The 26,260-nt window shown below is 25.5% G+C and overlaps 4 protein-coding genes and 1 long non-coding RNA gene across 5 annotated transcripts in view; 4 read left to right on the top strand and 1 right to left on the bottom strand.

Annotated features, from left to right (window-relative positions):
• The window catches only part of LOC146723621 (uncharacterized), a 148,080-nt gene that overhangs the window by 97,580 nt on the left and 24,240 nt on the right, over nucleotides 1-26,260 (bottom strand). The window lies entirely within an intron of this gene.
• LOC146723624 (uncharacterized) lies at nucleotides 3,647-7,214 on the top strand. The gene is made up of 9 exons (XM_085481410.1): nucleotides 3,647-3,811; nucleotides 4,017-4,136; nucleotides 4,213-4,330; nucleotides 5,278-5,539; nucleotides 5,940-6,059; nucleotides 6,447-6,537; nucleotides 6,652-6,794; nucleotides 6,928-7,060; nucleotides 7,136-7,214. Exons 1-9 carry the CDS (start codon nucleotides 3,674-3,676, stop codon nucleotides 7,187-7,189), a joined length of 1,179 nt encoding a protein of 392 aa, XP_085337536.1. The 5' UTR covers nucleotides 3,647-3,673; the 3' UTR covers nucleotides 7,190-7,214.
• On the top strand, nucleotides 11,544-13,862 carry LOC146723623 (uncharacterized). Its single transcript, XM_085481385.1, has 8 exons — nucleotides 11,544-11,591; nucleotides 11,676-11,793; nucleotides 12,380-12,455; nucleotides 12,833-12,949; nucleotides 13,145-13,235; nucleotides 13,320-13,465; nucleotides 13,603-13,735; nucleotides 13,812-13,862. Exons 1-8 carry the CDS (start codon nucleotides 11,544-11,546, stop codon nucleotides 13,860-13,862), a joined length of 780 nt encoding a protein of 259 aa, XP_085337511.1.
• Nucleotides 15,939-25,873, top strand: LOC114938471 (uncharacterized). The gene is made up of 12 exons (XM_085481383.1): nucleotides 15,939-16,120; nucleotides 16,330-16,591; nucleotides 16,770-16,883; nucleotides 17,051-17,141; nucleotides 17,374-17,516; nucleotides 17,786-17,918; nucleotides 18,319-18,369; nucleotides 24,284-24,576; nucleotides 24,685-24,798; nucleotides 25,126-25,216; nucleotides 25,288-25,436; nucleotides 25,538-25,873. Exons 1-12 carry the CDS (start codon nucleotides 16,012-16,014, stop codon nucleotides 25,788-25,790), a joined length of 1,803 nt encoding a protein of 600 aa, XP_085337509.1. The 5' UTR covers nucleotides 15,939-16,011; the 3' UTR covers nucleotides 25,791-25,873.
• Nucleotides 19,960-22,580, top strand: LOC146723622 (uncharacterized). Its single transcript, XM_085481408.1, has 8 exons — nucleotides 19,960-20,293; nucleotides 20,759-20,878; nucleotides 20,957-21,074; nucleotides 21,142-21,406; nucleotides 21,495-21,620; nucleotides 21,853-21,943; nucleotides 22,065-22,207; nucleotides 22,303-22,580. The coding sequence occupies exons 1-8, from the start codon at nucleotides 20,051-20,053 to the stop codon at nucleotides 22,481-22,483; spliced, it is 1,287 nt and encodes a 428-aa protein (XP_085337534.1). The 5' UTR covers nucleotides 19,960-20,050; the 3' UTR covers nucleotides 22,484-22,580.

Raw genomic sequence — 26,260 nt, 5'->3', positions numbered from 1 at the left:
TGTGTGTGTTACATAATAATATCAATTGTTTCTCTAAATTATGATATCGACAATACACATCAAGAATATATCGGAACATAAACACATGTGTATCACGACAATGCATTATTTTTACTATCATGACAAGATTCATCTTTTTCCTTTATAAGCCTAATGTCAACAATCTTTTCAAAAAAATTAATTTTATTTGTAGAAATGTAATTTTTATAAGAAACATAGAGACGAGTATTTATTGTTACTAATATACTGCACATACACATTATTTGCATTTTTACCTTAATACATTTCACTGTTTGGATCTTGCTTCTGTATATCAAAGTACAGTCTGTCAAATCGCAAATATTCGAGGCACGCACAATTTTGCCGAAAATTTCATTAAAAACTTAGAAAGCACAAACTCACATATAACAAACACTTCACCAATACATTCTACACCATTCCACAGCACAATTTATTTAAGATTTCCCGAGCAGACAGAAATTTAATCCTTAACGAACACGCTGTTTGATATGACGCGCTAACACGGTAAATGCACAATATTTCGCGACAATGAAGTAAAGGCTACTAAAGCAGGAATACAGTGCTGTATAACGAAGTTCCTCTCATGACGGTTCATGCAGTATTGAGGGAAGCTCCGCGAGGGAAGAGCGGCTCTCACCCTTACGCTTGCGCTGCGCCGCGACATTGACGTCTACGCCGACGCAGACTATGCATTGTAATATCTTATAGCTGGCTCTTACACATACATACAGAATTTTTACACGACTTCCCTCATATAAAAGTTATTTCCTATCTCTATCGCAATACATACCTACATATGTGACTTCAAAATATGATACAATTTTTTTCATCGTCAAATTTTACAATAATATAACATACATATATAGATAACAAGTCTTCTTTCTTTTTAAGATTGTCCGAATTCCTATGGTCTACCTTGGCAGTATCATACAGCATTATTTTTATATCCGGTATTACATCTCTTCTTATTAATCTTTTCTGCGTTTCACAAGCTTATACGCCTGAAAAGCAAACAATCATCGTTTGTAAAGGAATAATCGAAGCTGTACACATTCACAAAAGAGCTATCGAGTCGGTATAATGCATTTTATTACTAATTTAAAACAATGATATTTTTTATCAGATTAATACATTGTAATATTATGGAATCTCCGTAATTATAATATTAAATTCAAAAATCTCCGAAAACTTACGCAGAGTTGAAAATAACGCACATTTTATATCGATGATCATTTGATAACAGGTCTTCTTTTTAAGATTTTCCGAATTCCTATGGTCTACCTTGGCAGTATCATACAGCATTATGCTTATATTCGGTATTACATCTCTTCTTATTAATCTTTTCTGTGTAAGTAATATTTAAAAAGAAATTTTTTTAGATATTTGTTTTTTCTTATTTTTTAAGCATATTTAATATGGCCGAAATTGTACATATCAATAAAGATAATAATCATTTATATATAAAAAAAATAGTACTTTTTTTAATAAACTTTTTTTATATTAGCCACTTGTAATACTTGTAATGTTACTTCCTATAAAGTTGTATCTATTCCAGCTTTTTCAAACAATACTATTTATAAAGGAGACAAATGAATTAATAATGTTAATTGTATTCAACATTGGTCACTTTTTTTATTTATTTTTGGGTAACTATGTTGGTCAAATTTTAATAGATCATAGCGCTGGTATTTTTGAAAACACGTAAGTAAAAATAAAATTCAAGTATATTTCAAATTTCAAAAAGTTAGTAAATATTTCTGAAGATATTTTCTATAAACACATTTAAGTCTTAGAATTCCTAAACATAAAGCAGAATAAATCATCAAAACGATCAAAACGAAAGCAAGAAAATAAATATTTAACAATAACAATTAATATCAACAAAACATCTTACAGCAATTGAATATTAAATTAAAATTTTAGTAAAATACATGCATTCTATATATAACACAAAGAAATACGAAAAATAATTTTGCATTAAGCTAATAATATAAAATATAAATTATGAATGAGATATAAAAATTGATATTCGGGTAAATTCTTAGATATATCACGCAATAGTACGATGCTTCTTTGCAAGCGCAGAAATTATTGCCGATGATAATACAAAGAAGTATGAGAAGTTGCAAGATGGTCGTGGGCGGTATGTTTGTTCCATAAAATAAAATTTAATTAGATTAGTCATTATCCATTTTATGTATTTTGAACAAAAAATCGTAAATGTTTGAAAACTTTAAGATATAAAACTTATAATTACAAAAAGTCACATGAAACCAATGCAATAAATTCATATATGGTAATTATATATGTAAATAAATTATGTTTTTCCATTGAAAAAAGATCGATCTTAATCGGTCCCAACAAATAGTGTATTCCTTTTAATCTTTACGTCTATGGTTTCCTATAAAGTATAATACTACAGACGTAGAATATTTTGAATTAATATAAACAAATCTGTAAAATTTTTTTCTTTTTTTAAATAAAATATTACAAATATGTTCTACTTACATTTTATTTGCTGTGATTATGAAACAAACAATAACCACTGGTACAATCTATTTATATTGCGAATTTACTTTAATTAAATGAAATGAAAATAATTATATGTTAAATGTATTTTATAAATTTTTATGGATTTTATAGCGATTTTGGCGTATATATAATGATCAAAAATTGATTACTCATTCTTACTGATAAATGATGGTATTGCTTATTAATTTTGTATTTTTCTAATTCATGTAAACATAGTATAGTATTGCATTATGTTGTATTGTAGACGTAACAATTGAATATTTTTTTTATATTGATTATAAAGATTATAAGATTATAAAATGTATATATCCGAAGTATATACAGAGGATGAGAGAGAGAGAGAGCTTTTTTATAAATTACAATGAGAAGAAAAGCATTAATAAAAGATTATTTAAATACATATATTTAACAGAGATACATGTTTTCAATAAAGAAATACAATTTTGCACGCACACGAATGTGCACGCGCACATAGAAATATTACCGTTCTGCATGTCACAACTAGGCAGTACAATCTGATTTAAGAACTTTTGTTTTTCAGAATTGAATATCTTAATATTTTCGGTTTTTAGTTAATATTGATATATAAAAATTTAAGTATATAAAACATGTAAATATAAAAATATTAACAAAATTTTTAATTTGAACTTTACACGCACAAAATACTTCATGAAAGTATTACGTTGCGTCGTTGAACCATTCACATAAATATGAGCTCTCTAGAATAATACTTGTTTCATTTCTCATTGCGCTTGCGTGAAAAAAAAAGAAAATATTGATACGTAAGGCATAACTGAAAATGATAGCAATTTTACTTATTTTATATCATTATTCTTAATGAGATAGGTGTGTATCTCTCTATAAGTAGATATAGACACTTATCTTATATGTACATATGTATATTTCTTTTCGGAGAAATAAATCGCGCAGGTTCTTATTATCTTATCCCCCTATTTATTTACATTAACATAAATATATCTTAAAAATTCAAGTCAGACAAAAAGAGTTGACAAAAGAAAAAAATAATCATTGAAATCGCAGTATAAAGAAACAAAATTTCTATAGAACATTACATATGTACTATTTGCATATTCAGTGATATTTGAAACGTCGTCTCAAAATGGAGTTGGTACAGTATTATACACTGAATCGCAATCTTTTATCATCACTCGGTCTTTGGCCGTATGATAATTTCAAAGTTAGGCAACTTCGTTTCATACTAACACTATTCATAATGGTATCATTTATTAGTAGTCAGGTATCTATAGTATTTACAGTACAATATAATTCTACGACACGAATGTGTTCTTAAACAGTATTATACTTCACTATAATAGCATATATTGATACTGTGGTAACTTGTAAACTTCTATTTAGCCTTTTATTTTAAAATCATTCTTTATTGCTATAATATATATTCTAATATTAAATATGGTGTAGATACTACTACTTGCTGCTTTCAGTTGATGAAATTATTTGTCTCGGAATACGACTTGGATCTTTTTATACAAATAATTCCTTTCAATATGATTTTTATAACATTAGTTATTAAATACATCACAGTTTATGTTATTACAAAAAATGTAAGTCTACAAGAACGATTTAATTTATATAATAAACTGTCATGTATAATAATATTTATCGTATTTATTAGAATAGATGAGAGAATTCCAGGACCGTCTTCAGAATAACTGGAACGCTTTGATAGACAATCAAGAAATCGAGATAATACGTAAACAAGCGATCATTGGAAAATTATTTACGCAATTTCTAACAAGTAAATGTCAAATATATATATTTACAACTAGTTACTAGATTCTGAATTAAAACTTTGTGATAATTAATTATTACTAAATTATTATATAACTCAAAATCTAAAAATGAGACAATTATTCTTTATAATTTCGGATATACATATATTCGGAAGAAAATTAAATTTAAAATAAGAATACATTAAATTACTAATTGCCGGATATATATTACGAAAACTTATAATATTTTTATAACTCTTATTTATTGCAATGTATTGTATATATTGTATATGTTTTATTTCTAATATGAATAAGATAATTGCAGATTTATCGAATCAATTTTAATTATAATTTATGTAGATTTACATTAATTTTTAATCTAACATCAAAATTTTCTTGGATAAATGTGTGTGTATTCATGCGTGCATGTGTGCATATGCTTGTGTTAGGTAATCAGTAATTCTTAAATTATAATTGTTAAAAGATGAGAATTTTGAAATATTCAATAATTAAGTATTCGAATTACATAGAGAGATAATAAAATCTCCATCATTTTTTATTTTAATTCTTTTATTTTTAATTTACGATTTGTCAAAAAATATTAATATTAAAAATTTAAACTTTGTTATATATACGAATAATTTTAAATTAATTTCAAATTATAATTTAATTTCAAAAAAATCATAAATATAACAAAATAAGCAAAATAAGTAATTGATAAGTACAAAATAAGTGATTTAAGTACACAACGAAAAATAATTAAATGTCTTTATAAACAACAATTGTCTTATTTCTAAGAGATAAACTATACATAGAATTGAAAATATAACTTTTATTTAATCCAATTAAAAGTTTTTGCTAATTATATTCAATTACTGCAGTATTTGTTACAATAATTAATAATTACAGCATTTATTTATAAGAAACAACTATTATTTAATTAAATATTGATGATACTTTGATCACATTCCAGTATTTGCATGTAGTGCACTATTCGTCAGCTTTATTATACAATATATTTCAATTTTACTCGATGTTATAATACCTTTGAACGAATCTCGTCCGCGTGAACTCCTGTTTCCGGTAGAATATTTTATCGATCAGCAGAAATACTTTCCTATCTTAACAATACTCACAGGAATTGGATTTATAGTTTCCTCAATGAGTGCATTAGCTACCGAATCATTTTCATTTGTAAACGCATTACATGCTTTTGGATTATTTAAAGTTGCTAGGTAAGTGCAATTATTTTTTTTATTAAAGGTATTTTAATATTTTTAATTTATTCATATTTCTATTGAAAGTTTAATATATACAACAATTAAAAATAAAATATTTTATATATATATATATAGTTGCATTTTTTAAATTAACAATTTCTCTCTTTTTTAAACTATATAATAAATTTTCTTATGATTATAATTAATATTTATTCATACGTCCGATTTATTAACTTTATTAGTTTAAATTAATTCTATTTATTAGTATTTTATCTAATTTTTATTTTTATTATTGTGAGATCACTTATATAATTTAATATGCCATCGATATTTAATAAGATAATGCAGCTCTTTAGAGCATTATTAATAATTATAAATTTTATATATACAATATATGACATTTAAATTCTTTCAGTTATCGTATGAAACATATATTATTAAGCCAAACTAATTTTCAAATATGTACAACTAAACAATATATTATATCACGTCACAGAATAATCGCTGCAGTGGATTTCCATAGAAGAGCAATTGAGTTAATTACATTTATTTAAATTAAAGTCACTTCATATACGCAAATAAACGAAAGTTTAAAGTTGGTTTTACCATATATATGTATATACATATATAATTTATATATAGTTATATATATATATATATATATATATATGTATACATATATAGTTTATTTATTTATTGTGTTTGTATACAAATTTATTCTATACATTTTAACTAATTTACATTTAATTGCACACAACATTCATTTTATGCGATCTAAACATGATTTTGCATGTATGTATATTTAATTTAAAAATTAATTAAGATTTAAAAACTTATTATTATTAACATTAATTATTATTAATATTATATATTGAGTATATGATATAATATAATAAAAAATATACGTATTTTTTGTTTTAAGATATTCGGAATTATTGAAAAGAAGTTTTGGGCCAATGTACTTAATGTATTTTGTTGTACTGGTATCTTCAACAAGTATTAATTTATTTAACGTAAGTGAAACAACAATTAAACATAAAATATTATATAATAATATTCCTCATTAAATAAAAAATTATAATATTTAAAACAATTATTTCATAGAACTGACGCACTATTGTTTACAGTTACTTCGAGCATTAATGTCAAATAGAATATTGCATGTGTTTAAATCTCTCATATTTATATTTATATATATTCTAAGTGTAACTCTAGCTAATTATGCTGGACAGAAATTTATAGATTATGATACGCTTGTTTATCAAACCATGTAAGTATATAATACAATTATTACTGTATTTATCTACTACAGTTTATATTTTTCCTTAAATTGCAATTCATTATAATGTATTATTACAATTATATAATATTTAGAATTTTCTTACAATTGTATTATATTATAGATGCAATATGAAATGGTATGATGCCCCGTTAAAGATACAAAAATTAATATTCTTCTTGATACAGAAGACTACAAAATGTTACAAAGTTGATGCTGGTGGTATGTTTAATCCCTGTTTCGAAGGTTTAGCCACAGTAAGAAATTTTCTTAAATTAATATAATATATCAATTCACAAGCAATTAACTTAAAAAAATAACTTCTGTTTTAGGTTTTTAGTATGACGATTTCTTATTTCCTAGTTTTTTCCTCCGTAAAATCATAATATCCAAAACTATATGAAAAGCATTACAAAGTAAATACAAAAATAATATTTATTAACAGTTATTCTAGATTATTGTTCTATAAATGTTATAATGCAAAGATACTTTTATTATAATTATATTTTATATCTGTTCCCTTAACTGTTATGTTACACAAGATAAAATTACTATTATAAACTATTTTTTCTCATTTATTATTAATGATAAGTAAAGAAATTAATGCAACAAATTCGTAATGACTGGAATGCTTTAAAAAATAATAATGAATTGGAAATAATTCATTGATATGTAAAAACAGGAAAATTATCCACTACATTTATAGCAAGTAAATAATTATTTTGATATTATATAGCAGTTAATAAAATAGCACTTTTTATGCAGTACTTACAGTAACAATATTTTTGTTTATATAATATATATTATTTAAAGATTAATTAGAATCGAAAACTAATGAATATAAATATATTAGGTTATAATAATTTCTTAGTTATAAATGATTACGGTAGGTCAATGATATCTCATACAATTAGCTCTCTCAAATCCTCAATCGCCCTTACACGCGTACTGGTCTATCAACTGTTATTGATTTTCACAGCTTAGGTAATATTGATTTTCATTGTATTATGTGTATTGTTATACATACATATATATACATATATATATATATATATATATATATATATACATATAGGTATTATGTATATTGTTATATATTGTATATAGGTATTACGTGTATTGTTTTATATATATCTATATATACATATACATATATATATATATATATATATTATAGTCAATTCATGATTACAAATTAATTATTAATAGCAAATGTTAAAAAATTTGCAAATGTTAGAAATTTTTTACAAATAAATGTTTTTTTAATAAAAATTTGAATAGTTGATTGTTTTGATTGTAATTAACAAAAATTGTTAAATCTAATATTTATTCGAAGAATCTTTGCTTTAATTTCAATTTAATATGTTTTGATCAAAAAATGTATTCTATAATTTGATTTTTAATTATTATATATTTTTTTTCATTTTTTCGGCAAGAGAAACTATTTTAATATATTAAGAATTTTATAATTTTGATAAATAAAAAAATTATTTCCCCCAAAGATCACATTATATTGATTTATTTTTATTAATTTATTAAAATTACATAATATTTTACCTTCTTTGAAAATGTAAAAATTACAAAAAATAAAAATAATAATATATCTTAATTTCTATTTTTTATCATATATGTAGATAATTCAAATATATGCGACATTTTAATTAATAAATTTTTATGTACCAAAAATCTAATTTATATTTGAATCATTTTAATGTAACAAAAGTATACATACTTTATTCTTTAATTTAAAGTTAAATAAAATTTAGTTTTAACATTAAATTAAATATTTTTAAAAAATAATTTTAGAATGATTGTTTAACTATTTAAAATTTTTATTAATTCATAAAAAGAAACATTAAATAATTTAATACTTAATATTTGCTATTAGTAATTAGTTTATCATTATCAGCTGTTTAATGTATGTACATAGTATAAATGTAGCACTTGCCTATACAGAAAAAACATAACAGTGAAAATCAATATCAACCAAGCTGTTAAAATCAATAACAGCTGACAGGTGTTGTACGCATAGTGCGTCTAAAGAGTACAAACTCTATACGATACCATTAGTCGTTTATGCTTATAACTCAAAAATTATAATTGAATTGTGATCTCGATATTAATATTTTTTTCCTAATTAATCTTTAGCGTACGTCATTGAAATATTGTGAGTTTCTGCTAATCAAGCAGAATTTTTTCAGTTTAATGATAGAATCATCATAATATTAATAGCAACATCATATGTTTCATTTTTTTAATATATAATTTTTATTCAATGATTCTACCATTGATTTACGTGTGTGTGAACATGGTTTTATGCATTCAGTATATGCCAAGTTTTCTCAACATCGTAATGCCTCGAAACGAATCTCGGCGAATCGAGTTATTATTTCAAGTCAAATATTTTGTCGATCAGGAAAAATATTATCATATGATTCAATTTCATTTATGTATAGGATTAATGCTTGCTGTGATAATAATTCTCTCTACTGAATCATTCTGTTTATTATTTGTCATACACGCGTTTGGAATGTTTAAAATAGCTAGGTACACACATGACATATATTTTTTCAATAGCGTAATTTGATGATATTTCTTACATTTTGTTTCTATCGTTATTGCATGGAGCATATAATCGATGAAAATAAATCAAATATATTCATAAAGAAGAATTGTATTTTTCATAACAATTTAGTGACTGTTGTAAATAGTCATAGGAAAGCAATTAAGTCAGTATTGGAAATATCATGTCTAGTTTAATATATCTAATTTTTTTAAAAGTATTGTTTCAATTCGCGTATTTTGTTTTTACATTTTATTTTAAAAATATATAATTAAATTATATTAAAAGTATGGATATAGCTTTATTCGGCTAGTTCTCATTTATTTGTTGTTTTATAATTTTAAGTTGTTTATAAATTATGCTCGACACAAAAATTCATTTTTTTTAATTCTATATACAGATGATGACTTTTAATTTTATGTGCGTGTGTGTATACATATATATATATATATATATATATATATATATATATATATATATATATATACACGCATGTATATATTCCTTAGCATATAATATACGTTTTCAAATTCTTATTCACAATATAATGATTTGATATCTATTTATGTTATTCAAAATATTTTACATGCTATTTATCATTCATATGTTTACTATTATGATTCGAGCTTTCTAACTGAGTACAGTGAGTTCCATTGAGATTAATTAATGATACAATATATTGCTCGTTGTTTGATGCGTAAATGAACACTCTCTCTTTCTCTCGAAAAGAAACACTATTTTGCGCTGCATTACATTATAACGTATCATTAGAGGGATAAAAATCAATATTAAAATATAATATATGTAATTATGAATTTAAGTTTTAATGTCTGTTTTTTTAACAGAGTAATAGTATAACAAATAATATATTATGCTCGTCTCAAAACGGATCATGCTTTTTTCCCCTAATCGACTACATCTTAGATTTTTTTTGCGTGAATTTAACAGCTTAAAAGGCCGAAGTTCTATTAAACATTACATCTGAAACTGTAAGTAAAGAATTATTTTAGTGATTAAAAGTTATCAATAATTTTATGCCATTAATATCAAAGAAAAATTAATGAAAATGTAGTTCCATTATTTGAAAAATTGTTGACCATTTTCAATTAATAATTAATTTAAAAATCTAATAATTATTAATAAAACAAATATGATAAGGCAGAAAAAGCCAGCGCGTTAATAAGGCGCACAAAATTTATTATGAAAACAATGACATTGTACAATAATATGCTCACGAACGTTTCAGTCCTAATAATTATTAATAATCACTTATTTCATGAATTACTGTTTGATTTTGATTACTTCTGCAGTCAGTTTGATCACTTTCGTTCTACTATCCAAAAGTTTAGAAATATAAAATTATGAATCACTAATATAATACATTGTGTGTGTTTCATCGCGCATTAGAGGGTCTCTATCGCGCATGAAAGAAATATATAATATATTTACCGATATGTCCTGTTCTCTACTGCGCGTGCGTTTGGAAAAAGGAAGCAAAGATAAGAAATTTTAAATATTTATTATGTCACTGTAAATTATAATTCAATAGTTATAGTCCGTTTGCATAATAAAGTAGATATATAGTCGCTTTTTCGAGGGATATATTTCTTAGAAAAACATTTTTCTCTTTATTCTAAATTATTTTGGATCGTTGGATTCTAAATTATTTTGGATTCAGACGATAAAATGTTGAAATTATAGAAGAATTGAAACTGAAATAATTAGAAATAAAATAGAAACAGAAACGGAGTAAGAGAGAGGGAAAACATCTATGGACTACCAATACTCTTGACAGTGACGATTCGACTCTTGCTTATGATGGAGTTTCCCGAGGAAAAATGCTATAGACTCAATTATATCCTGTTAGCATCAGTTGGACTGTGGCCATATCGTAATTCTAACATCAATCAGATTCATTTTGTATTATTATTACTTCTATACATAACATGTATAACAATTCAGGTATCTGTCTTGTTTTAATTTGCATTGTGTACATATACTTTAGAACTTTAGTCATATAGTATGTTTTTTATACAAACTCTATTTAAAATATATATATATATATATATATGTACATAATTTGCATTAACAGATATTACTTACAGTTAATAAAATTATTCGTTACGAAATATACTCTTGATATATTTTTGGAAATAATATCATTTGTTACTTTTTATATGGCATGGATTGCGAAACATATTACTTTTTTTGCTATGATGAAAAATGTAAGTTTAACAATCATTTAATCTGAAATTAATTATTATTTGCGGATATTTGTTATATATATATATATATATATATATTAATAGATAAAAATATTCCAATTACGTGTTCGAGATAATTGGACCATTTTGACAAATGATCAAGAGATCAATATAATGCGCAAACATGCTCATATCGGAAAATTGTTTACAATAATTATAGCAAGTAAGTGCCGAATAAATTTTTAATTAATCATTTTCAAATGATCTTGAATTGCTTAATTACATATTGAAAATCTAAAAATAATATGATAAAATCAATAAGCTAGGCTTATTCGATTTTTAATCTTATAATAACACAATTTTTATTAAAATTGATATTAATTATGATAAATAATTACGAAAACTATATAAATAAGCATTTTTCTTTTGCTTCCAAGCATTTACTTAAGCAATTGATTTGCTTCTAATATGATCAGTGTCAGTTTAGATACATATATTATACATATATATATTCATAATTCTATTGAATTTGATATAAAAAAACTTAACTTGTATGCTTTTTTGCTTATGATGCAGCTATTATTCTCTAATTAAATTTTTTAATAACATTTTCAAAATTTCAGCGATAGTTTATTCCGGAATATTTATCTATCTTTTAATACACTATATTCCAAGCTTACTTGACATCGTAATACCATTGAATGAGTCTCGTTCGCGCAAATTTGTAATTCAAACGGAATATTCTGTTGATCAACAAAAATACTTCCATATCCTAGCAATGCACATATATATTACATTAATACTTATAGCAACCACTGGTGTAGCTACTGAAACATTTTCATTAACAAGTGCAATACATTCTTTTGGAATGTTTAAAATTGCTAGGTAAATTGTAAGTGAAATAATATTCATTATTAAATATTTTTTTCATTGCTTCTATTTGTTTTTATCTTACTTTAAATGATATTAATTTATATTAACAATTTTTTTTAATTAGAATCTTTTTTGGACACGTACATAAAAGCAAATTTGTAATTTGATGAATTTTAAGTTGTAGAGTGCTTTATTTGTAACATATTTATTAAATTTTTTGTATTTGGTTTCTATTTATTATTTTAAAATGTTTATAAAATATAATTTATAATATATAGTATAGACTATGAAAATAATTTAAATTCATTAGCTATATACTACAATAGTATTATAAACTTAATTGTATAATACCATATATTATCTCTTTTGTAACATACAGAATTTTATAGTTATCGTATAGAACATATGCTAAGCGAGAATGCTCCGCAAATATGTATAGCTGAAAAATATACTATATTCCATCGTAAAATAATTGCAGCAGTGGACGTTCATAGAAGAGCACTTGAGTCAGTATGCTATTAATTTTATAATATATTTCATACAGATATAATTATTGCAGCTTTTTCCGATTTTTCGTTTAAATAGAATTTAAATATATTTTAAACAAATTATTTTAAGATTAAATAAAATTAATATCCAAAATATTATTCCTAACATATCATATATTGAATAATAATGTAAAACATCGTTTATTCTGCTAGATTTGCAGAGTTATTAAAAGCAACTTTTGGACGTTCGTACCTGCTTGTAATTACAATTATTATATGTTCAGGAAGCCTTAATCTCTTTTATGTGAGTGACACGCCAGTTATATAATTACTGTTATTATTAATTTTATAAAACTGCAGTTAACGAAACTATGAATTTTACTTACAGCTATATCGATTAGTAACGACACAACAAGGGATATTAGAAATTATAAAATGTTTCCTATTTATAATATGTCATTTTTTGTTCCTAATTCTAGGCAATTTTGCTGGACAGGAATTTATAAACTGCGACAGTCATGTCCATCGAACAATGTAAGAAGTGCAATTATTAATATTCCTTTCTCGGAGGGTATTATATTATATTAAATTCTATAATTTTAAAATACGTTAACGATATACATGTCTACGATGTATTTAGAAACTAATAAATAATTGTGTTTATCATGCAGATGTAATACAAAATGGTACAATGCTCCAATAAAAGCGCAAAAATTAATACTTTTTTTACTACAAAAAACTACAAAAGGTTACAAACTCGATGCCGGTGGTATGTTTAGTCCTTGCTTGGAAGGTTTACTCGGAGTAAGAAATCATACTATTAAATGGAAATAATTATTATATTGATTAGGTGCTTAAACAATTAAATTTTCTGTTTTAGACCTTAAGTTTATTATTCTCTTTTCTCACAGTTCTATGCTCCATACAATGATAACATGCAACTAATTATATAAAAAAAATACGTTTATCAATTTTATTTACAATTTTTATGAAACATGTAATAATATTTTACAGTTACACAAAATTTTACACAAAATTATATATTAATTTAACAACAAAATATTTTTAGTGAAAAATTTGATTAAAAAGAAAGATAGAAACTATATGGTATATGACTTGATCTTATTGTTAATTTCTTTGTTAACAAAGTACATCATATAATTAATTAATTATATTATTTATAATCAAGTTTTTCATTAAAAATATATTATTTAAATATAATATAATTTTGTAAAATTTTGTGTAACATTATTGCATGTCTCGAAAAAATAGATAATAAATAAAAATAAATAGCCGCGTTTAGCTCTTATATTAGCCAGTTCAACTTAAAATATGTATAAAAATAAATAGTAATAAAAATAGAAAAAATAAATAATAAACAAATTTAATTTAAACAATGTACTTATTTGTGCAACTTGAAGAAGAAGATTAACCAAAAGTTCTGATTTTACTGTTTTTTCTTCTTTCTTTCTTTTATTCTCAAAGTAAAAGATTTATGAAAAATTCAAAGAATTTTGTTTTTGTTTCCTTGAAAAAAACATTTATATGCATATAAAAGCATATACATATATGTATATAATTGAATGGCAATATCAACAAATTAAAACTTTATTGTTTAATAGTTTGTATAAAAACTAGTAAGCTAAAAATAATATGCATAAACTATTGTATGAAAATGTGATGTGTTACTTCGAAAAATTTCATTGAAATCGTGTTCCACTTCGTATTGATCTCTCTGTCCTTCTCATTACTTCTAGTGCTCAGTCTCCTTTCTATTCGACTTTGGTCAAATGGAGCATTAGCCGCGTTCGTTATATAGATAACTCATTCAACTGTTCAACAGAATTAAAGTAACATCTCGAACAGACTGAGAATCGTTAGTACAAAATGATGAAAGTGCCTGCGTCAACTTTTGTAGAAAGAAAATTCTCCCTTTTTTCTTTCAATATTATCATTATACATGCACACTTTGTAAAGCGATATTTACTTCACATCTTTTTTCGACAAAGTCTCATCGGAGAAATAAAGTGTATATCGATCGAATTATTACCGGCTCTTTCCTGTACTCAATTCTCGGTGTATACTCAAGTTTTCATTTATTATTTATTATTATTCATTATTTCTATGATCATATAATAGCCCAAGAAAAGTGTAAAAATTTTGAGCTCTATAAGCGAGAATCTTTAATAAAATATGACGGGGAAGAACTCTGGGCTTCCACAATATCTTTCAGCGCAGTCGTGCTTCAACCTTCATGAAAAGATGGACTTTGCCGGTGAACGCTACTACAAGCTCAATCGAATTCTATTAACCGTAATCGGTCTATGGCCATATAACGATTCAACATTCAACAAATTTCAGAGAATATTTTGCATTCTACTATTTGCATTTTCCATATGTGTGCAGGTATTTTTTCTCATATCTATTTACTTTTGATTTTAGGAACACTATTTCCAATACTCAATGATAATAAACGAATGTAATTTATTTACATTTATATGTGTAAGCAAAATATAATTTTTTGAATAATTTTATAATGTATATATAAACCAAATTGTATGAACTATAAATTGAAGAAATATAAAACATTTGTTCTTTTCAATTCTATAAAATATTAATTTTGATAAAACATACGAAGATATAATACGCATATATATTAAACTATCGTTTGTTAAAAACTTTATCAATAAAAATTGTGTGCGTATATATACATGTACGATTTTGAGAGATATATTGTTTTAGATAGGAAAGATCATAACGAGCGTATCAACTTTGGAATCTCTTCTTCAAATCCTATCATTTGTTGTACCTTGTCTAGTATTCTCTCTGAAATATGCCACATTTTGTATAAAATCTAAAGCTGCAAGTTTAATTTACTTATATTATAAATTATTTTATTATATTTATTAAAAGATAAATATTTTATTGTTAGTCAAAATATAAAGTTAATATTTATGTAATAGTTATATTTAACTATTTCCGAGTATTCATCTATTATATTTTATTTATAATAAATAAGAAATCTCAAAATAACATATAAAAATATCATGAATTATTATTGGTAATGATAGATAAGGAAGATGATGGAGCAAATAAAATATCATTGGAATGCAACAAAATGTAAAGAGGAATTAAAAATCTTACAGCGATACAGTAACATCGGACATATGATTGCAATTATGGTAGCAAGTAAGAAATTATTTACAAACTTCAAACTTCACGTCTATATTGAATTATAATCTATTAAATTTAATTTTTTCATTTTTTTTAAATAATTTTAATTGAAGTCAATGTAAATTACTTTCTGTGTTTCGCTATATTGAGATTCATATTGTATTAGTATATTTTTCGCTGATATATAATTTATCTTTATCTTTAATTCAATCGATTTTTTTCAGCATTGTTCTATTCATGCATATACATATTCATAACGATGCAAATTTTTCCCAAAATCCTTGATGTAGTGGCACCTTTAAATGAATCACGTCCATACGAACTTTTAGCTATAGCCACGTTTTTTTTCGATCAAGAAAAATATTTTGTTCCAATATTTGTGCACATGACAGTGGCACTTTCAGTAGAAATAACTACGATAGTGGCTACAGAAACAATATGTTTGATATATATGCAACACGCTTGTGCTCTATTCAAAATTGCCAGGTAACGATCAGTAACAGAAAAATTAAATTAAGTTTATTCGTAAAAACTTGTTGAGTTTTGCAATTGAGACAGAACGTATAACAAAACTATCAGTTTTACAGCATATTTTTATGAACATATGTTCCATCGTATTTGCACATTATATGCAGGTACTAACATGCATATTTTATTCCTGCAGTTTTCGCATAGAGCATGCATTTGATTGCAAGATACACATTACTGTGGCGAAGAAAAATATGATATATTATACAAATATAATCAACGCGATAATTATTCACAATCAAGCTATCAAGTATGTAGTAATGATATTTTATGATTAATTACATTAGAAAAGTTACACTAGAAAAAATATTTCTCAGTAGAAAGAAATTGGATTAAATTTTAATGAAACGATCGAAAAATAAGCAATATATGATTAACATGCAATTTATAAGAATTAACAGTAGAATATTGTTAAAGGTTTTTCGAGTATCTCAATTCCCACTTCGAGATATCTTATTTCATATTGCTTGTGTTAGGTGTATGTTCTTTAAGTATCAATCTCTTTCGTGTGAGTATTATGTTTTATAATTGTATGATATGCACTGAATTCATTACTATGCGACTATGCGACATAAAATTAAAATAAAAATTTGTCGAATATAATAATAAAGCACATCTTCTATTTTCAAATATTTGTGTTTTTTCATTAATATAATATTTTTAATATAAGATGTAAATATAATATAGAAAATTGGTTTTTTTATGATTTAAAATTTATTTTTTTTGCGCGCACGTAACAGCTTTTTTTAGCAGGATTTAAGAACAAAATGGAAGAATTAATTGCGGCTGGACTATTAGTTTTTTGTCATTTTATTTATATGTTTATAAGTAATTTTGTGGCACAAAGAATAACAAACAGCAGTGCCGACATATTTTATAAAACGTGAGTATTATTAAATCAGACTAATGTTTTATTATTTACCAGTAAATCACTATGATAGAAGTTTTTGCAATAGCAATTTTGTGTTAACGATAACAAGCATTATAGATCTCAAATTAACAAAAACTACGTAAACCAAGTAAATGTGTGCAAATCTTACAATATTATATGAAAATATTATATATAATATATATATATATATATAATATAAAAAATTGTAAATGATCTCAAATTGTATTAATGGTATCAAATATTAGTTATTTTATTTTTAGATGCGAATTGCCTTGGTATTCCGTTTCTGTTCAATTGCAAAAACTGCTCCAATTCATAATGCAACGAAGCATAAAAAGCTGTAAATTTACAATGCTCAGCTTATTCGACGCATCGCTTGAACGTTTTGCTTCGGTGAGCAATATGTACCAAAAGCTTATGTTAAAAAATATTGAAACTATAACTAGTGTAATATATAAATTAATAATATCTCTTGTGTACAAAATTCACTTAAAATTTATAAGTTGCAATAATTTTGCATAAAATTACGGCAATATATATGTAATATATAATAAATAAAGCAATCATTTATATTATTTATTTAAATGAAAAAATATATTGTGATATATTTGATTTTTATCAAAATGCAATCAATGTGAAAGATATATGAAAATTAAGTTTATTAATATATGCAATTCTATGTGAATTTAATAAATTTTATCAATTACATATAATAATAATAAAAATAAGAACAATAAAATAGTAATAATAATACAAACATATATTGATTTTAATAAAATATTTCATATTTTAGCTCGTGAGCGTCTCTTTATCTTATTTCACGGTTTTTTGGTCAATACGACATTAAAATTTCTATGGATGAATGCGCATAATAACGCAAAAACAAAAGTCCTTTTCAAAACAATTACCCAATGCTAGTCGAAATATAAGATCACATGTAACAAAACAATTATGATTCACTTATTGAAATTCAAGCCAAATCGGCATCTTAGAATTCACTGTAGCATGATTATACTAAATATATTGCTTATCGCACAAAATATTTCATAAATCATTTATACAATTTATTTTATTTTATGCAATTCATGTGTAATAATACTCATTGTTTGATCTCCGTTTTTCTCGTAGATACAGAAAAAAATTTCAACAGGTGGTTGCTTTCGATAAATTGTAATTGTGTTGTAATACGCATAAAAAATTATTTAAAATATTCACGTGTGGTATTTATAAAAAACAAGAGTTATAAAAAGCTATTTGTTAATTAAAAAATTTCAATTCAAACACACGAAAATACACATATACAGAATTTCTGTAGATAAACTTTCTCTAGAGAAAAAAATATATATGTAGGTATACATATGTGTATATTAGTAAGAAAGATATTGTGTATGTACATAATATCATCAAAAATAAATCAAACTTCTATCCAAATGTGCAAATAGAGAAGTTGAAGAGATAAAATAATTAATACAGGAATCTGTCAACTTATTTAGCATGAAAACAATTAGTTCATTCGCGTAACGCATAAAAATTCAAAGCAATTCAAGTTAAATAGATAAAAATAAAACATTTATAAGATCCTGAAAATAATGTTAAGAAAATTTTATATATAGAACATAGGGAATAAAATATTAAAAATAAATGATAAATAAAAAAATAAATAATATAAATATGAGAGAAAAGAGAAAGAATATCTCCTTCTACAAATTATTGTACATAATTACTAGCGTTTCATATCTAGCGCGGTAAACCTATATCAGCACTTACATTTTTTTTTCGTTTCATTTCGAGTAGTTACAGTTCATTTATCCACTAATATTATTAAAAACATCGTACGGAAAATGTGATAAAAAGGCTTCCGGATATTTTAAAACGGAAGGATAAAAAAATACGCCTTGTGTGATTGTATATGAAAAAAATAAATTATTGAATACTAAATCTATTTAATTTAATTCTGATACAACTTCTCTCGATTTTTCTTCTGTGGCATCTATAAATAAATCTCATTCACAACATGTCCAGTCATGATCGAGTGTTTTATAAATAAGCAAAAGCATTTTGTATCTTTTTGTTTTATACATCCTTTATAATTTTGTGTCCAATCCAAGACATGTTTTCACTATATTCACTAAGCACACACATCACACCATTTCAATAATTATAAATCGTATAGCGATTTTTTAAAATTAATCTCGTATAACGTTAGCACTATTTTAGAGCCGCGAGAAGAGCAACCGTAGCGTCTCGCGTCTCAAATAGGAATGAAGAGACGTCAAAAATATGCGAATGCGACTTTGCAATTGCGCCTGCGTCGATCGAAGAGAGAGAAACATCAAACGTACACCGCGAGGAAAATATTTAATCGGTTTATCGTGCCAGAGAGAGAGAATAATAATGTGTTTTTCGTTCAACGTTCTATTGTATAGGTGTAGAGTCTAGGATATAAGATAAATTATAATTTTTGCACCTAGTGTAGTATCATAATAGTTCACACTATATCGGCACGTTATTTCGAATGTGCGGAAATGCGAAATTATAATACACAATCGAACATACCAAATCCAAGTAATAGCTGGACAAAAGAAATTGAGCACAAACGTGTTACAATATTTGCAGCAAATTGGCAAGATTGTACTGCGAGTAATTACTACAAGATTAATAGAATTCTGTTACTGTGTATTGGTTTGTGGCCGTATCAAAATTCTAGTTTCAAGCCTATTATAATAGCATCTACGACCGTAATACTTATATCGAGCGTAGTAATTCAGGTATGAAAAATCACTTCTCTTGCATAATTTATATTACAGACTAATTAATTCTCTTTGAACAATTTGATATAAAGATGAGAAACGCGGAAAAATATGCGCGTTTTTTTTAATATTATTCTATTATTATATAATATTATATAGTATATTATATATATATTAATATTATTAAAATAATTTTCTTAATATTATTCTAATAATATTATATGATATAAAGATTAAATACGCGTAGTATGCACGCTGTAAAACAAAATGTATAATTATTCTTATGAAAAGTGGTACGTAAACGCACAATAACATCTATACAATTTTTTAAATAAAAATTTTACAATTTAAAATTTAAAAAATTGAAATTTTACATTTGCATATACTTATTTATATATTGTTCGAAGTTTTATTCTAATAAGAAAAATGATCGATAATTTTAACGTAAAAGTAAAAAATAAACGAAAGAAATGTCATTTTCAGCTTACGACTTTTATCACAACAGAATATACCTCGGATCTTCTTTTACAAATTCTCGCATACAGCGTCCCATGGTTTATTTATACATTAAAGTATAACATTGTTTGCTTCAACATTAAGAAGGTAGGTGCATTTGCGAATCAAACGCGTTTTTTATCAGTAAAAGTAATCATGGTGAGTAATTATTATCGTTAAACTTAGATGCGAAACCTTATGGAACAAATGCGACATGACTGGAATAATTTAAGCAACACACAGGAAATAGAAATAATAAAAAAATACTGGGCTATTGGACGATTCATTACATTAATTACGACATGTAAGCAGCATCTCGAATAGTTTTTTTTTGCGCTCCACATTTCATAATGATTTTTCAATCATTACAGTGTTTATTTATCTATCTGTATTCAGCTTCATTCTGATACAGTTTTTATCAAACTTTCTTCTGAACGTCGCAACGACTGTAAACCAATCTCGCTCACGACGGTTACCGGTCAAGACCGAATATTTTGTAGATCAACAAAAATATTTTTTACCACTTTTATTACACATATTTCTGGTTGTTTTGTGTGGACTAACTACAGTGGTAGCCATCGAGACGCTTAACATGTCATATGTTCAACATGCGTGTGGATTGTTCCAAATATCAAGGTAAAGCAACATTTTAGAGACATTTTAAAAACGAAACAATTGATATTAACAAAGTTCATGAAAATTTCATTTAAATGATCAATTTTAGTTATCGCATAGAACAAGCATTACATAAAAACAAAGTGTTACAAGGTGTTACATCCTCTGCCGAAAGAAGTTTAATTGTACATGAAGGGATAAGCAATGCGGTCATTATGTACAAGAGAGCAACAAAGTTCGTAATTAATGATTCATTTTTAATTGAAAGTTTCTTCTCTTGTAAAATGTGATTTCTCCTCTTTCTTCAATTTTCAACGAAATTAATGTATAAAATTATGTATATATATATAAACTACGAAATTTCATATGAGAAATCAAACGAGTCATCAGTAAACGTAATTAATAGCATTAGACATATGTGTGTCTGTGTATTTATATTTATTTCATTCCGCACCATGTTCTTCAAGGTTTATAAATATGTTGAAGGCAAATTGCAAATGGCAATATTTTATATTAATTCCGTTTGGAGTACTGTCGTTAAGTATTAATCTCTATCGTGTGAGTATTATTGATATATGCTTACCAATAGTAATGAAGCTGAGTAATGAATGCATTTTATTTTGGTAACGTATATTTATTCCTTGCGAAACCAAATTATTATTACTTGTGTTTCTCACAGTTTTCTCAACTGGTAATAACCAATGAATATTACGAACTGATCATTAGTAGTCTGTTTATCGTTGGCCATTTTTGGTATATGCTCTTCTGCAACTATTTAGGACAGGAAATAATCGATCATAGCGGCAATATCTTTTACAGAACGTGAGTATAACGTGTATATTATGGAATAGAGTAAATCAAAGCGTACCAAAAACGCAAAGTTTTCAGTTACGGTTTTCTGCTCATAACTTGTACAGATACAACACAGAATGGTATATAGCGCCATTAAAGGCGCAGAAATTATTGTTGTTTGTAATGCAAAGGAGCATGCGACATACTACGTTCGTTATTGGTGGTTTGTTCGTTCCGTCGTTTGAAGGATTCGCCACGGTAGAATCCCTTATAATAAATTTCTTGTCAAAAATACATTTCTTTTAAACTTCCTAGATGAACAATTCTGTTTTAGCTTACGAGCATGTCAATTTCATACTTTACGGTGATCTTCTCCACTCGTTGATCGTCGTCCTTCCCGCGAAATAAGACTAACACGTTATATAATTTCACAAACTAGTTCTGATACTTGTTGACTTATTGCAAGTACAAATATAGTAAAGCAATTGCTTCAACGAACTGTTTTCATTATTATGCATAAAGTGAACATTGAAATACAATGTTCTATTACCAACATCATTTCTTAATTTTTTAGTTAATTTTCTTTCACAGGATAATTACTACGTTGTCAGTTACATTCGCATTTAAGAATATTGCGAGATACTAAGTAATATTAAGAGATACTAAGTTTTCTTATTGTCATTATTTAAATGAAAGTGACTAACGCAATGGTTTCACATAAAGAAATGAAAACAGACAATTTCGGTGACAGAAAACGGAATTTAAAGCGCCTGCGCTGGAAGAAATGAAGAAAATTATGTACATTACCCTTTCTCTCTCTCTCTCTCACCAAACACCTCATTCTATCACTAACGCGAGAATGTATTATTTATATACAATTCGCGGACTCACGTATGCCTATATTACTATCTTTCATTATCCTATAATATAATGATGATAAAATCGCTTCCTTGATAAACTTCCGATATTTGCTATTTTTCGCTATTTGAAGATTACATTTAATACCATCTATAGTTCTCGGTTTCATAAAAAAATATTGCACTAAATAAAAGAAATGGTGGGGAAAATAAGAATCTCTCTGTAAAATTCCATCGACGGGACAGTATTTCGATTGTGTCGCGCGAATATGGAATTTGCTGGGAGTCGCTATTACAGACTCAATCGAATAATGTTCACGTGTCTTGGTCTATGGCCATATTATACACGATGCGCTCACTATATTCATTTCATCTTTTTATCTCCTTTTCTTTTATCTGGTCTCGTTTTTCAGGTTTGTGATCAATCGTTGATAAGCGCTTATTTAATTAAGGTGCTAAATAAAACTAATTGCTTATTTTTATGTATTTATTTCTTCAATCGTTGCATAAATTTGTTTTTTGTTCAATTGTTTTGTTCATTATTACCATATCTTTATATATTATACTTATTTTTCCAATTTATTTGGTAATTTATATTTAGCATTTAATTAATCGTTAATCTTCCTTTAGCATGCGACTAAGATATATTTTTATTTAATACTTTCTTAACATTTATTTATTATCTTATAATTTGTACATCAAGATTTCAGAGTTAAATGTTTTTATTAACACATAAAAACTAGAGACTAATTTTTATATATGTATATTGTATAAATATTAGTACAAATTCTATTATTAACAGTTGATGAAAAATTAATTTCAGTTATCAGCGTTTATCACTAAGGAATACAGCATGGAACTTTTTTTAGATATTTTGACATTTTCTGGTCCCTCATTAATTTGTATATTTCAATATTTTAATTTATTTTTTCATAGCAAAACAGTAAGCAACAAACTTATATATATGCTAACAATAGCGATGAAATATGTTTTGTAAATTCATTCAACATTTCTTCAAAAATACATTTAAGATACATTGATCATTAATATCTCATCTTAGACAAAAAACCTTTTCGAACGAATACGATACGATTGGAATTCTTTAAAGGAGAAAGAGGAACTTCAAATCCTACGAAAGCGCGCTAAGATTGGAAAACATTCAATATTGATTTTGATACGTAAGTCAGAAAGAATCAAATCGTGAAATAATGATTGATACGATCACGGAATTAAAAACGAAATTAAATTAAAAAAGACTACCTCGATTGTTACAGTATTGACGTACACAATGTTATTTATATGTGTGTTAATAATTTTTGGGCCAACAATTCTTAACATCATAGTACCGTTAAACGAATCGCAGCAATCAGTATTGCATTTACCGAACTCGATGGAATACTTTATCGATCAGGAGAAGTATATTTATTTGTTAACAATTTACTTCTTTCTGATAGTCTTCGTCGGCGCAACCGTATTAATAACAGCACAGTCGTTTGGTGTAATGTGTATAAACCATACATGCGCAATGTTTGAGATTACTAGGTAATTGTGAATTCTTAAAAATGATAATAAATCGAGTATTAAAATTGTAACATTGCATTAATAAAAAACAATGTCCTGATACGTACTAACATAATTGAATTCTTCCAGTTATCGAATTGAATGCATGGTAAACAGAAGCCAGATGAATTCATCAACTATCTCAAAGTCTGATACTTTTAAAAATATCGTAGAAGCTATCAATAGTCATCGGAAAGCCATTGAGTCAGTTTACAATTTATAGAAATTTGTTAAAACTTACAGAATTATCGAATATTATTTATAGGATTTTTTTCTGAGACAATTAATTCTTGTTAATTAAAAAATATATATAAGATTGTTACAATAGAAAACTATTTTGTACTCAGATCTACACTCATGCTGATTCTAATAATTTCTTTGAAGGAAGAATATGTCTTTCATTATGTATTCTATACTTTTGTCTAATATAATGCAGAAAGTATTAATTTCTTCATGCGAATATTTTTTCATAAGTTAACAATCATTTTCTAAACATCAAATTTTCAAACTACAATTTAATTATTGTTCAAGATACGCCGATTCTTTGAAATTAATGTGTGAATCTAGTCACTTGCTCATAATTCCTGTAGGCACAGGAGCGTTAAGCATTACTCTGTTTCGCGTAAGTCTTTAAAACAAATAATTGCATCCTTAATATTATATGATGATTCTTAAAAGTTATAAATTTTGTAGCTTTGTGAATACATTACGGCAGATATTATCAACATTGACAATATAATAATATCATTCTTTTACATTATCTGTCATTTGGCCTACATGTTTGTCGGCAACTATCTTGGTCAACTAATAATAGATCATAGCAACGATGTATTTAAACAAATGTGAATGTTGAAAAAAGAAAGAGATATCAATTAAATATTTATCTAAAGTTTATCGTAATAGATTAAAAAATATGGATTAATCTATGGCATTTTATACACAGATACAATACTCGCTGGTACGCGACTCCATTATATGTACAAAAATGTCTTTTGCTGATGATGCAGCGAAGTATGAAAAGTTGCACACTGATGATCGGTAGTCTTTTCTTGCCATCTTTGCAAGGTTACGCTACGGTAAAGTGCGAGCAAATGTATGAGGAATATAAAAGATCTGTATTTTTCTGTAAAAAGTATACATATCTTTTTGCAGCTTATCAACGCATCGCTATCATATTGCATGGTAATTTATTCTAGATGTCAGTCAAAGAAAATAGACGCGCAATAATCTATATATATTTTTGTGGCAACTAATTTATGTTAAATAGAAATCTACATCTGTGAAGAAACTTGTTATTTCAACTGTATTTATATCGTCTCTAGTCTAATAAGTTTCATTAAATTGAGAGACGAGCTATAATAATATTTCTTGAAATAATCAAAATAAATATCTTGAATAATTCATATACGACTTAATTTATCTTATTCGATCGATATTGCAAAATTACGATTAATTTCATAACATACATATGAATTTTATTACATAAGGGAAAGTCGATAGAGAATTAAAAACACGAAAATATTACGTTCGCATACTAGACTGTTATTTTATCGAGTGAAAAATTACAGTTTAAGTTTAAAAGACAACATTTCGAGAGCATACAATGATGACGATCTACAGTCTCAATAGTTTTAATCTGCGGAGAAAGAGTTTCGTTGTGTAAATC

This window comes from Nylanderia fulva, unplaced genomic scaffold (genome assembly GCF_048542155.1).
Source record: "Nylanderia fulva isolate GAGA-0341 unplaced genomic scaffold, ASM4854215v1 Scaffold18, whole genome shotgun sequence".
Classification (NCBI taxonomy): Eukaryota; Metazoa; Arthropoda; class Insecta; order Hymenoptera; family Formicidae; genus Nylanderia; species Nylanderia fulva.
The sequence above is the reverse complement of the archived record's forward strand: the minus strand, read 5'-3'. Positions and strand labels throughout refer to the sequence as shown.

Bases quoted from the DNA above. Each gene is read 5' to 3' on its own strand.
- LOC146723624 (XM_085481410.1), top strand. From the start codon at position 3,674: ATGGAGTTGGTACAGTATTATACACTGAATCGCAATCTTTTATCATCA. The intron at 6,538-6,651 runs GTAAGTGAAACA...TATTGTTTACAG, and splicing joins CAAGTATTAATTTATTTAAC to TTACTTCGAGCATTAATGTC. The intron at 6,795-6,927 runs GTAAGTATATAA...ATTATATTATAG, and splicing joins ACGCTTGTTTATCAAACCAT to ATGCAATATGAAATGGTATG.
- LOC146723623 (XM_085481385.1), top strand. From the start codon at position 11,544: ATGGCATGGATTGCGAAACATATTACTTTTTTTGCTATGATGAAAAAT. The intron at 11,592-11,675 runs GTAAGTTTAACA...ATATATTAATAG, and splicing joins TTTTTGCTATGATGAAAAAT to ATAAAAATATTCCAATTACG. The intron at 13,736-13,811 runs GTAAGAAATCAT...TTTCTGTTTTAG, and splicing joins GCTTGGAAGGTTTACTCGGA to ACCTTAAGTTTATTATTCTC.
- LOC114938471 (XM_085481383.1), top strand. From the start codon at position 16,012: ATGATGGAGCAAATAAAATATCATTGGAATGCAACAAAATGTAAAGAG. The intron at 17,919-18,318 runs GTGAGCAATATG...TTCATATTTTAG, and splicing joins CGCTTGAACGTTTTGCTTCG to CTCGTGAGCGTCTCTTTATC. The intron at 24,799-25,125 runs GTCAGTTTACAA...TTATTGTTCAAG, and splicing joins AGTCATCGGAAAGCCATTGA to ATACGCCGATTCTTTGAAAT.
- LOC146723622 (XM_085481408.1), top strand. From the start codon at position 20,051: ATGCGAAATTATAATACACAATCGAACATACCAAATCCAAGTAATAGC. The intron at 20,879-20,956 runs GTAGGTGCATTT...CGTTAAACTTAG, and splicing joins TTTGCTTCAACATTAAGAAG to ATGCGAAACCTTATGGAACA. The intron at 21,407-21,494 runs GTAAAGCAACAT...GATCAATTTTAG, and splicing joins GGATTGTTCCAAATATCAAG to TTATCGCATAGAACAAGCAT.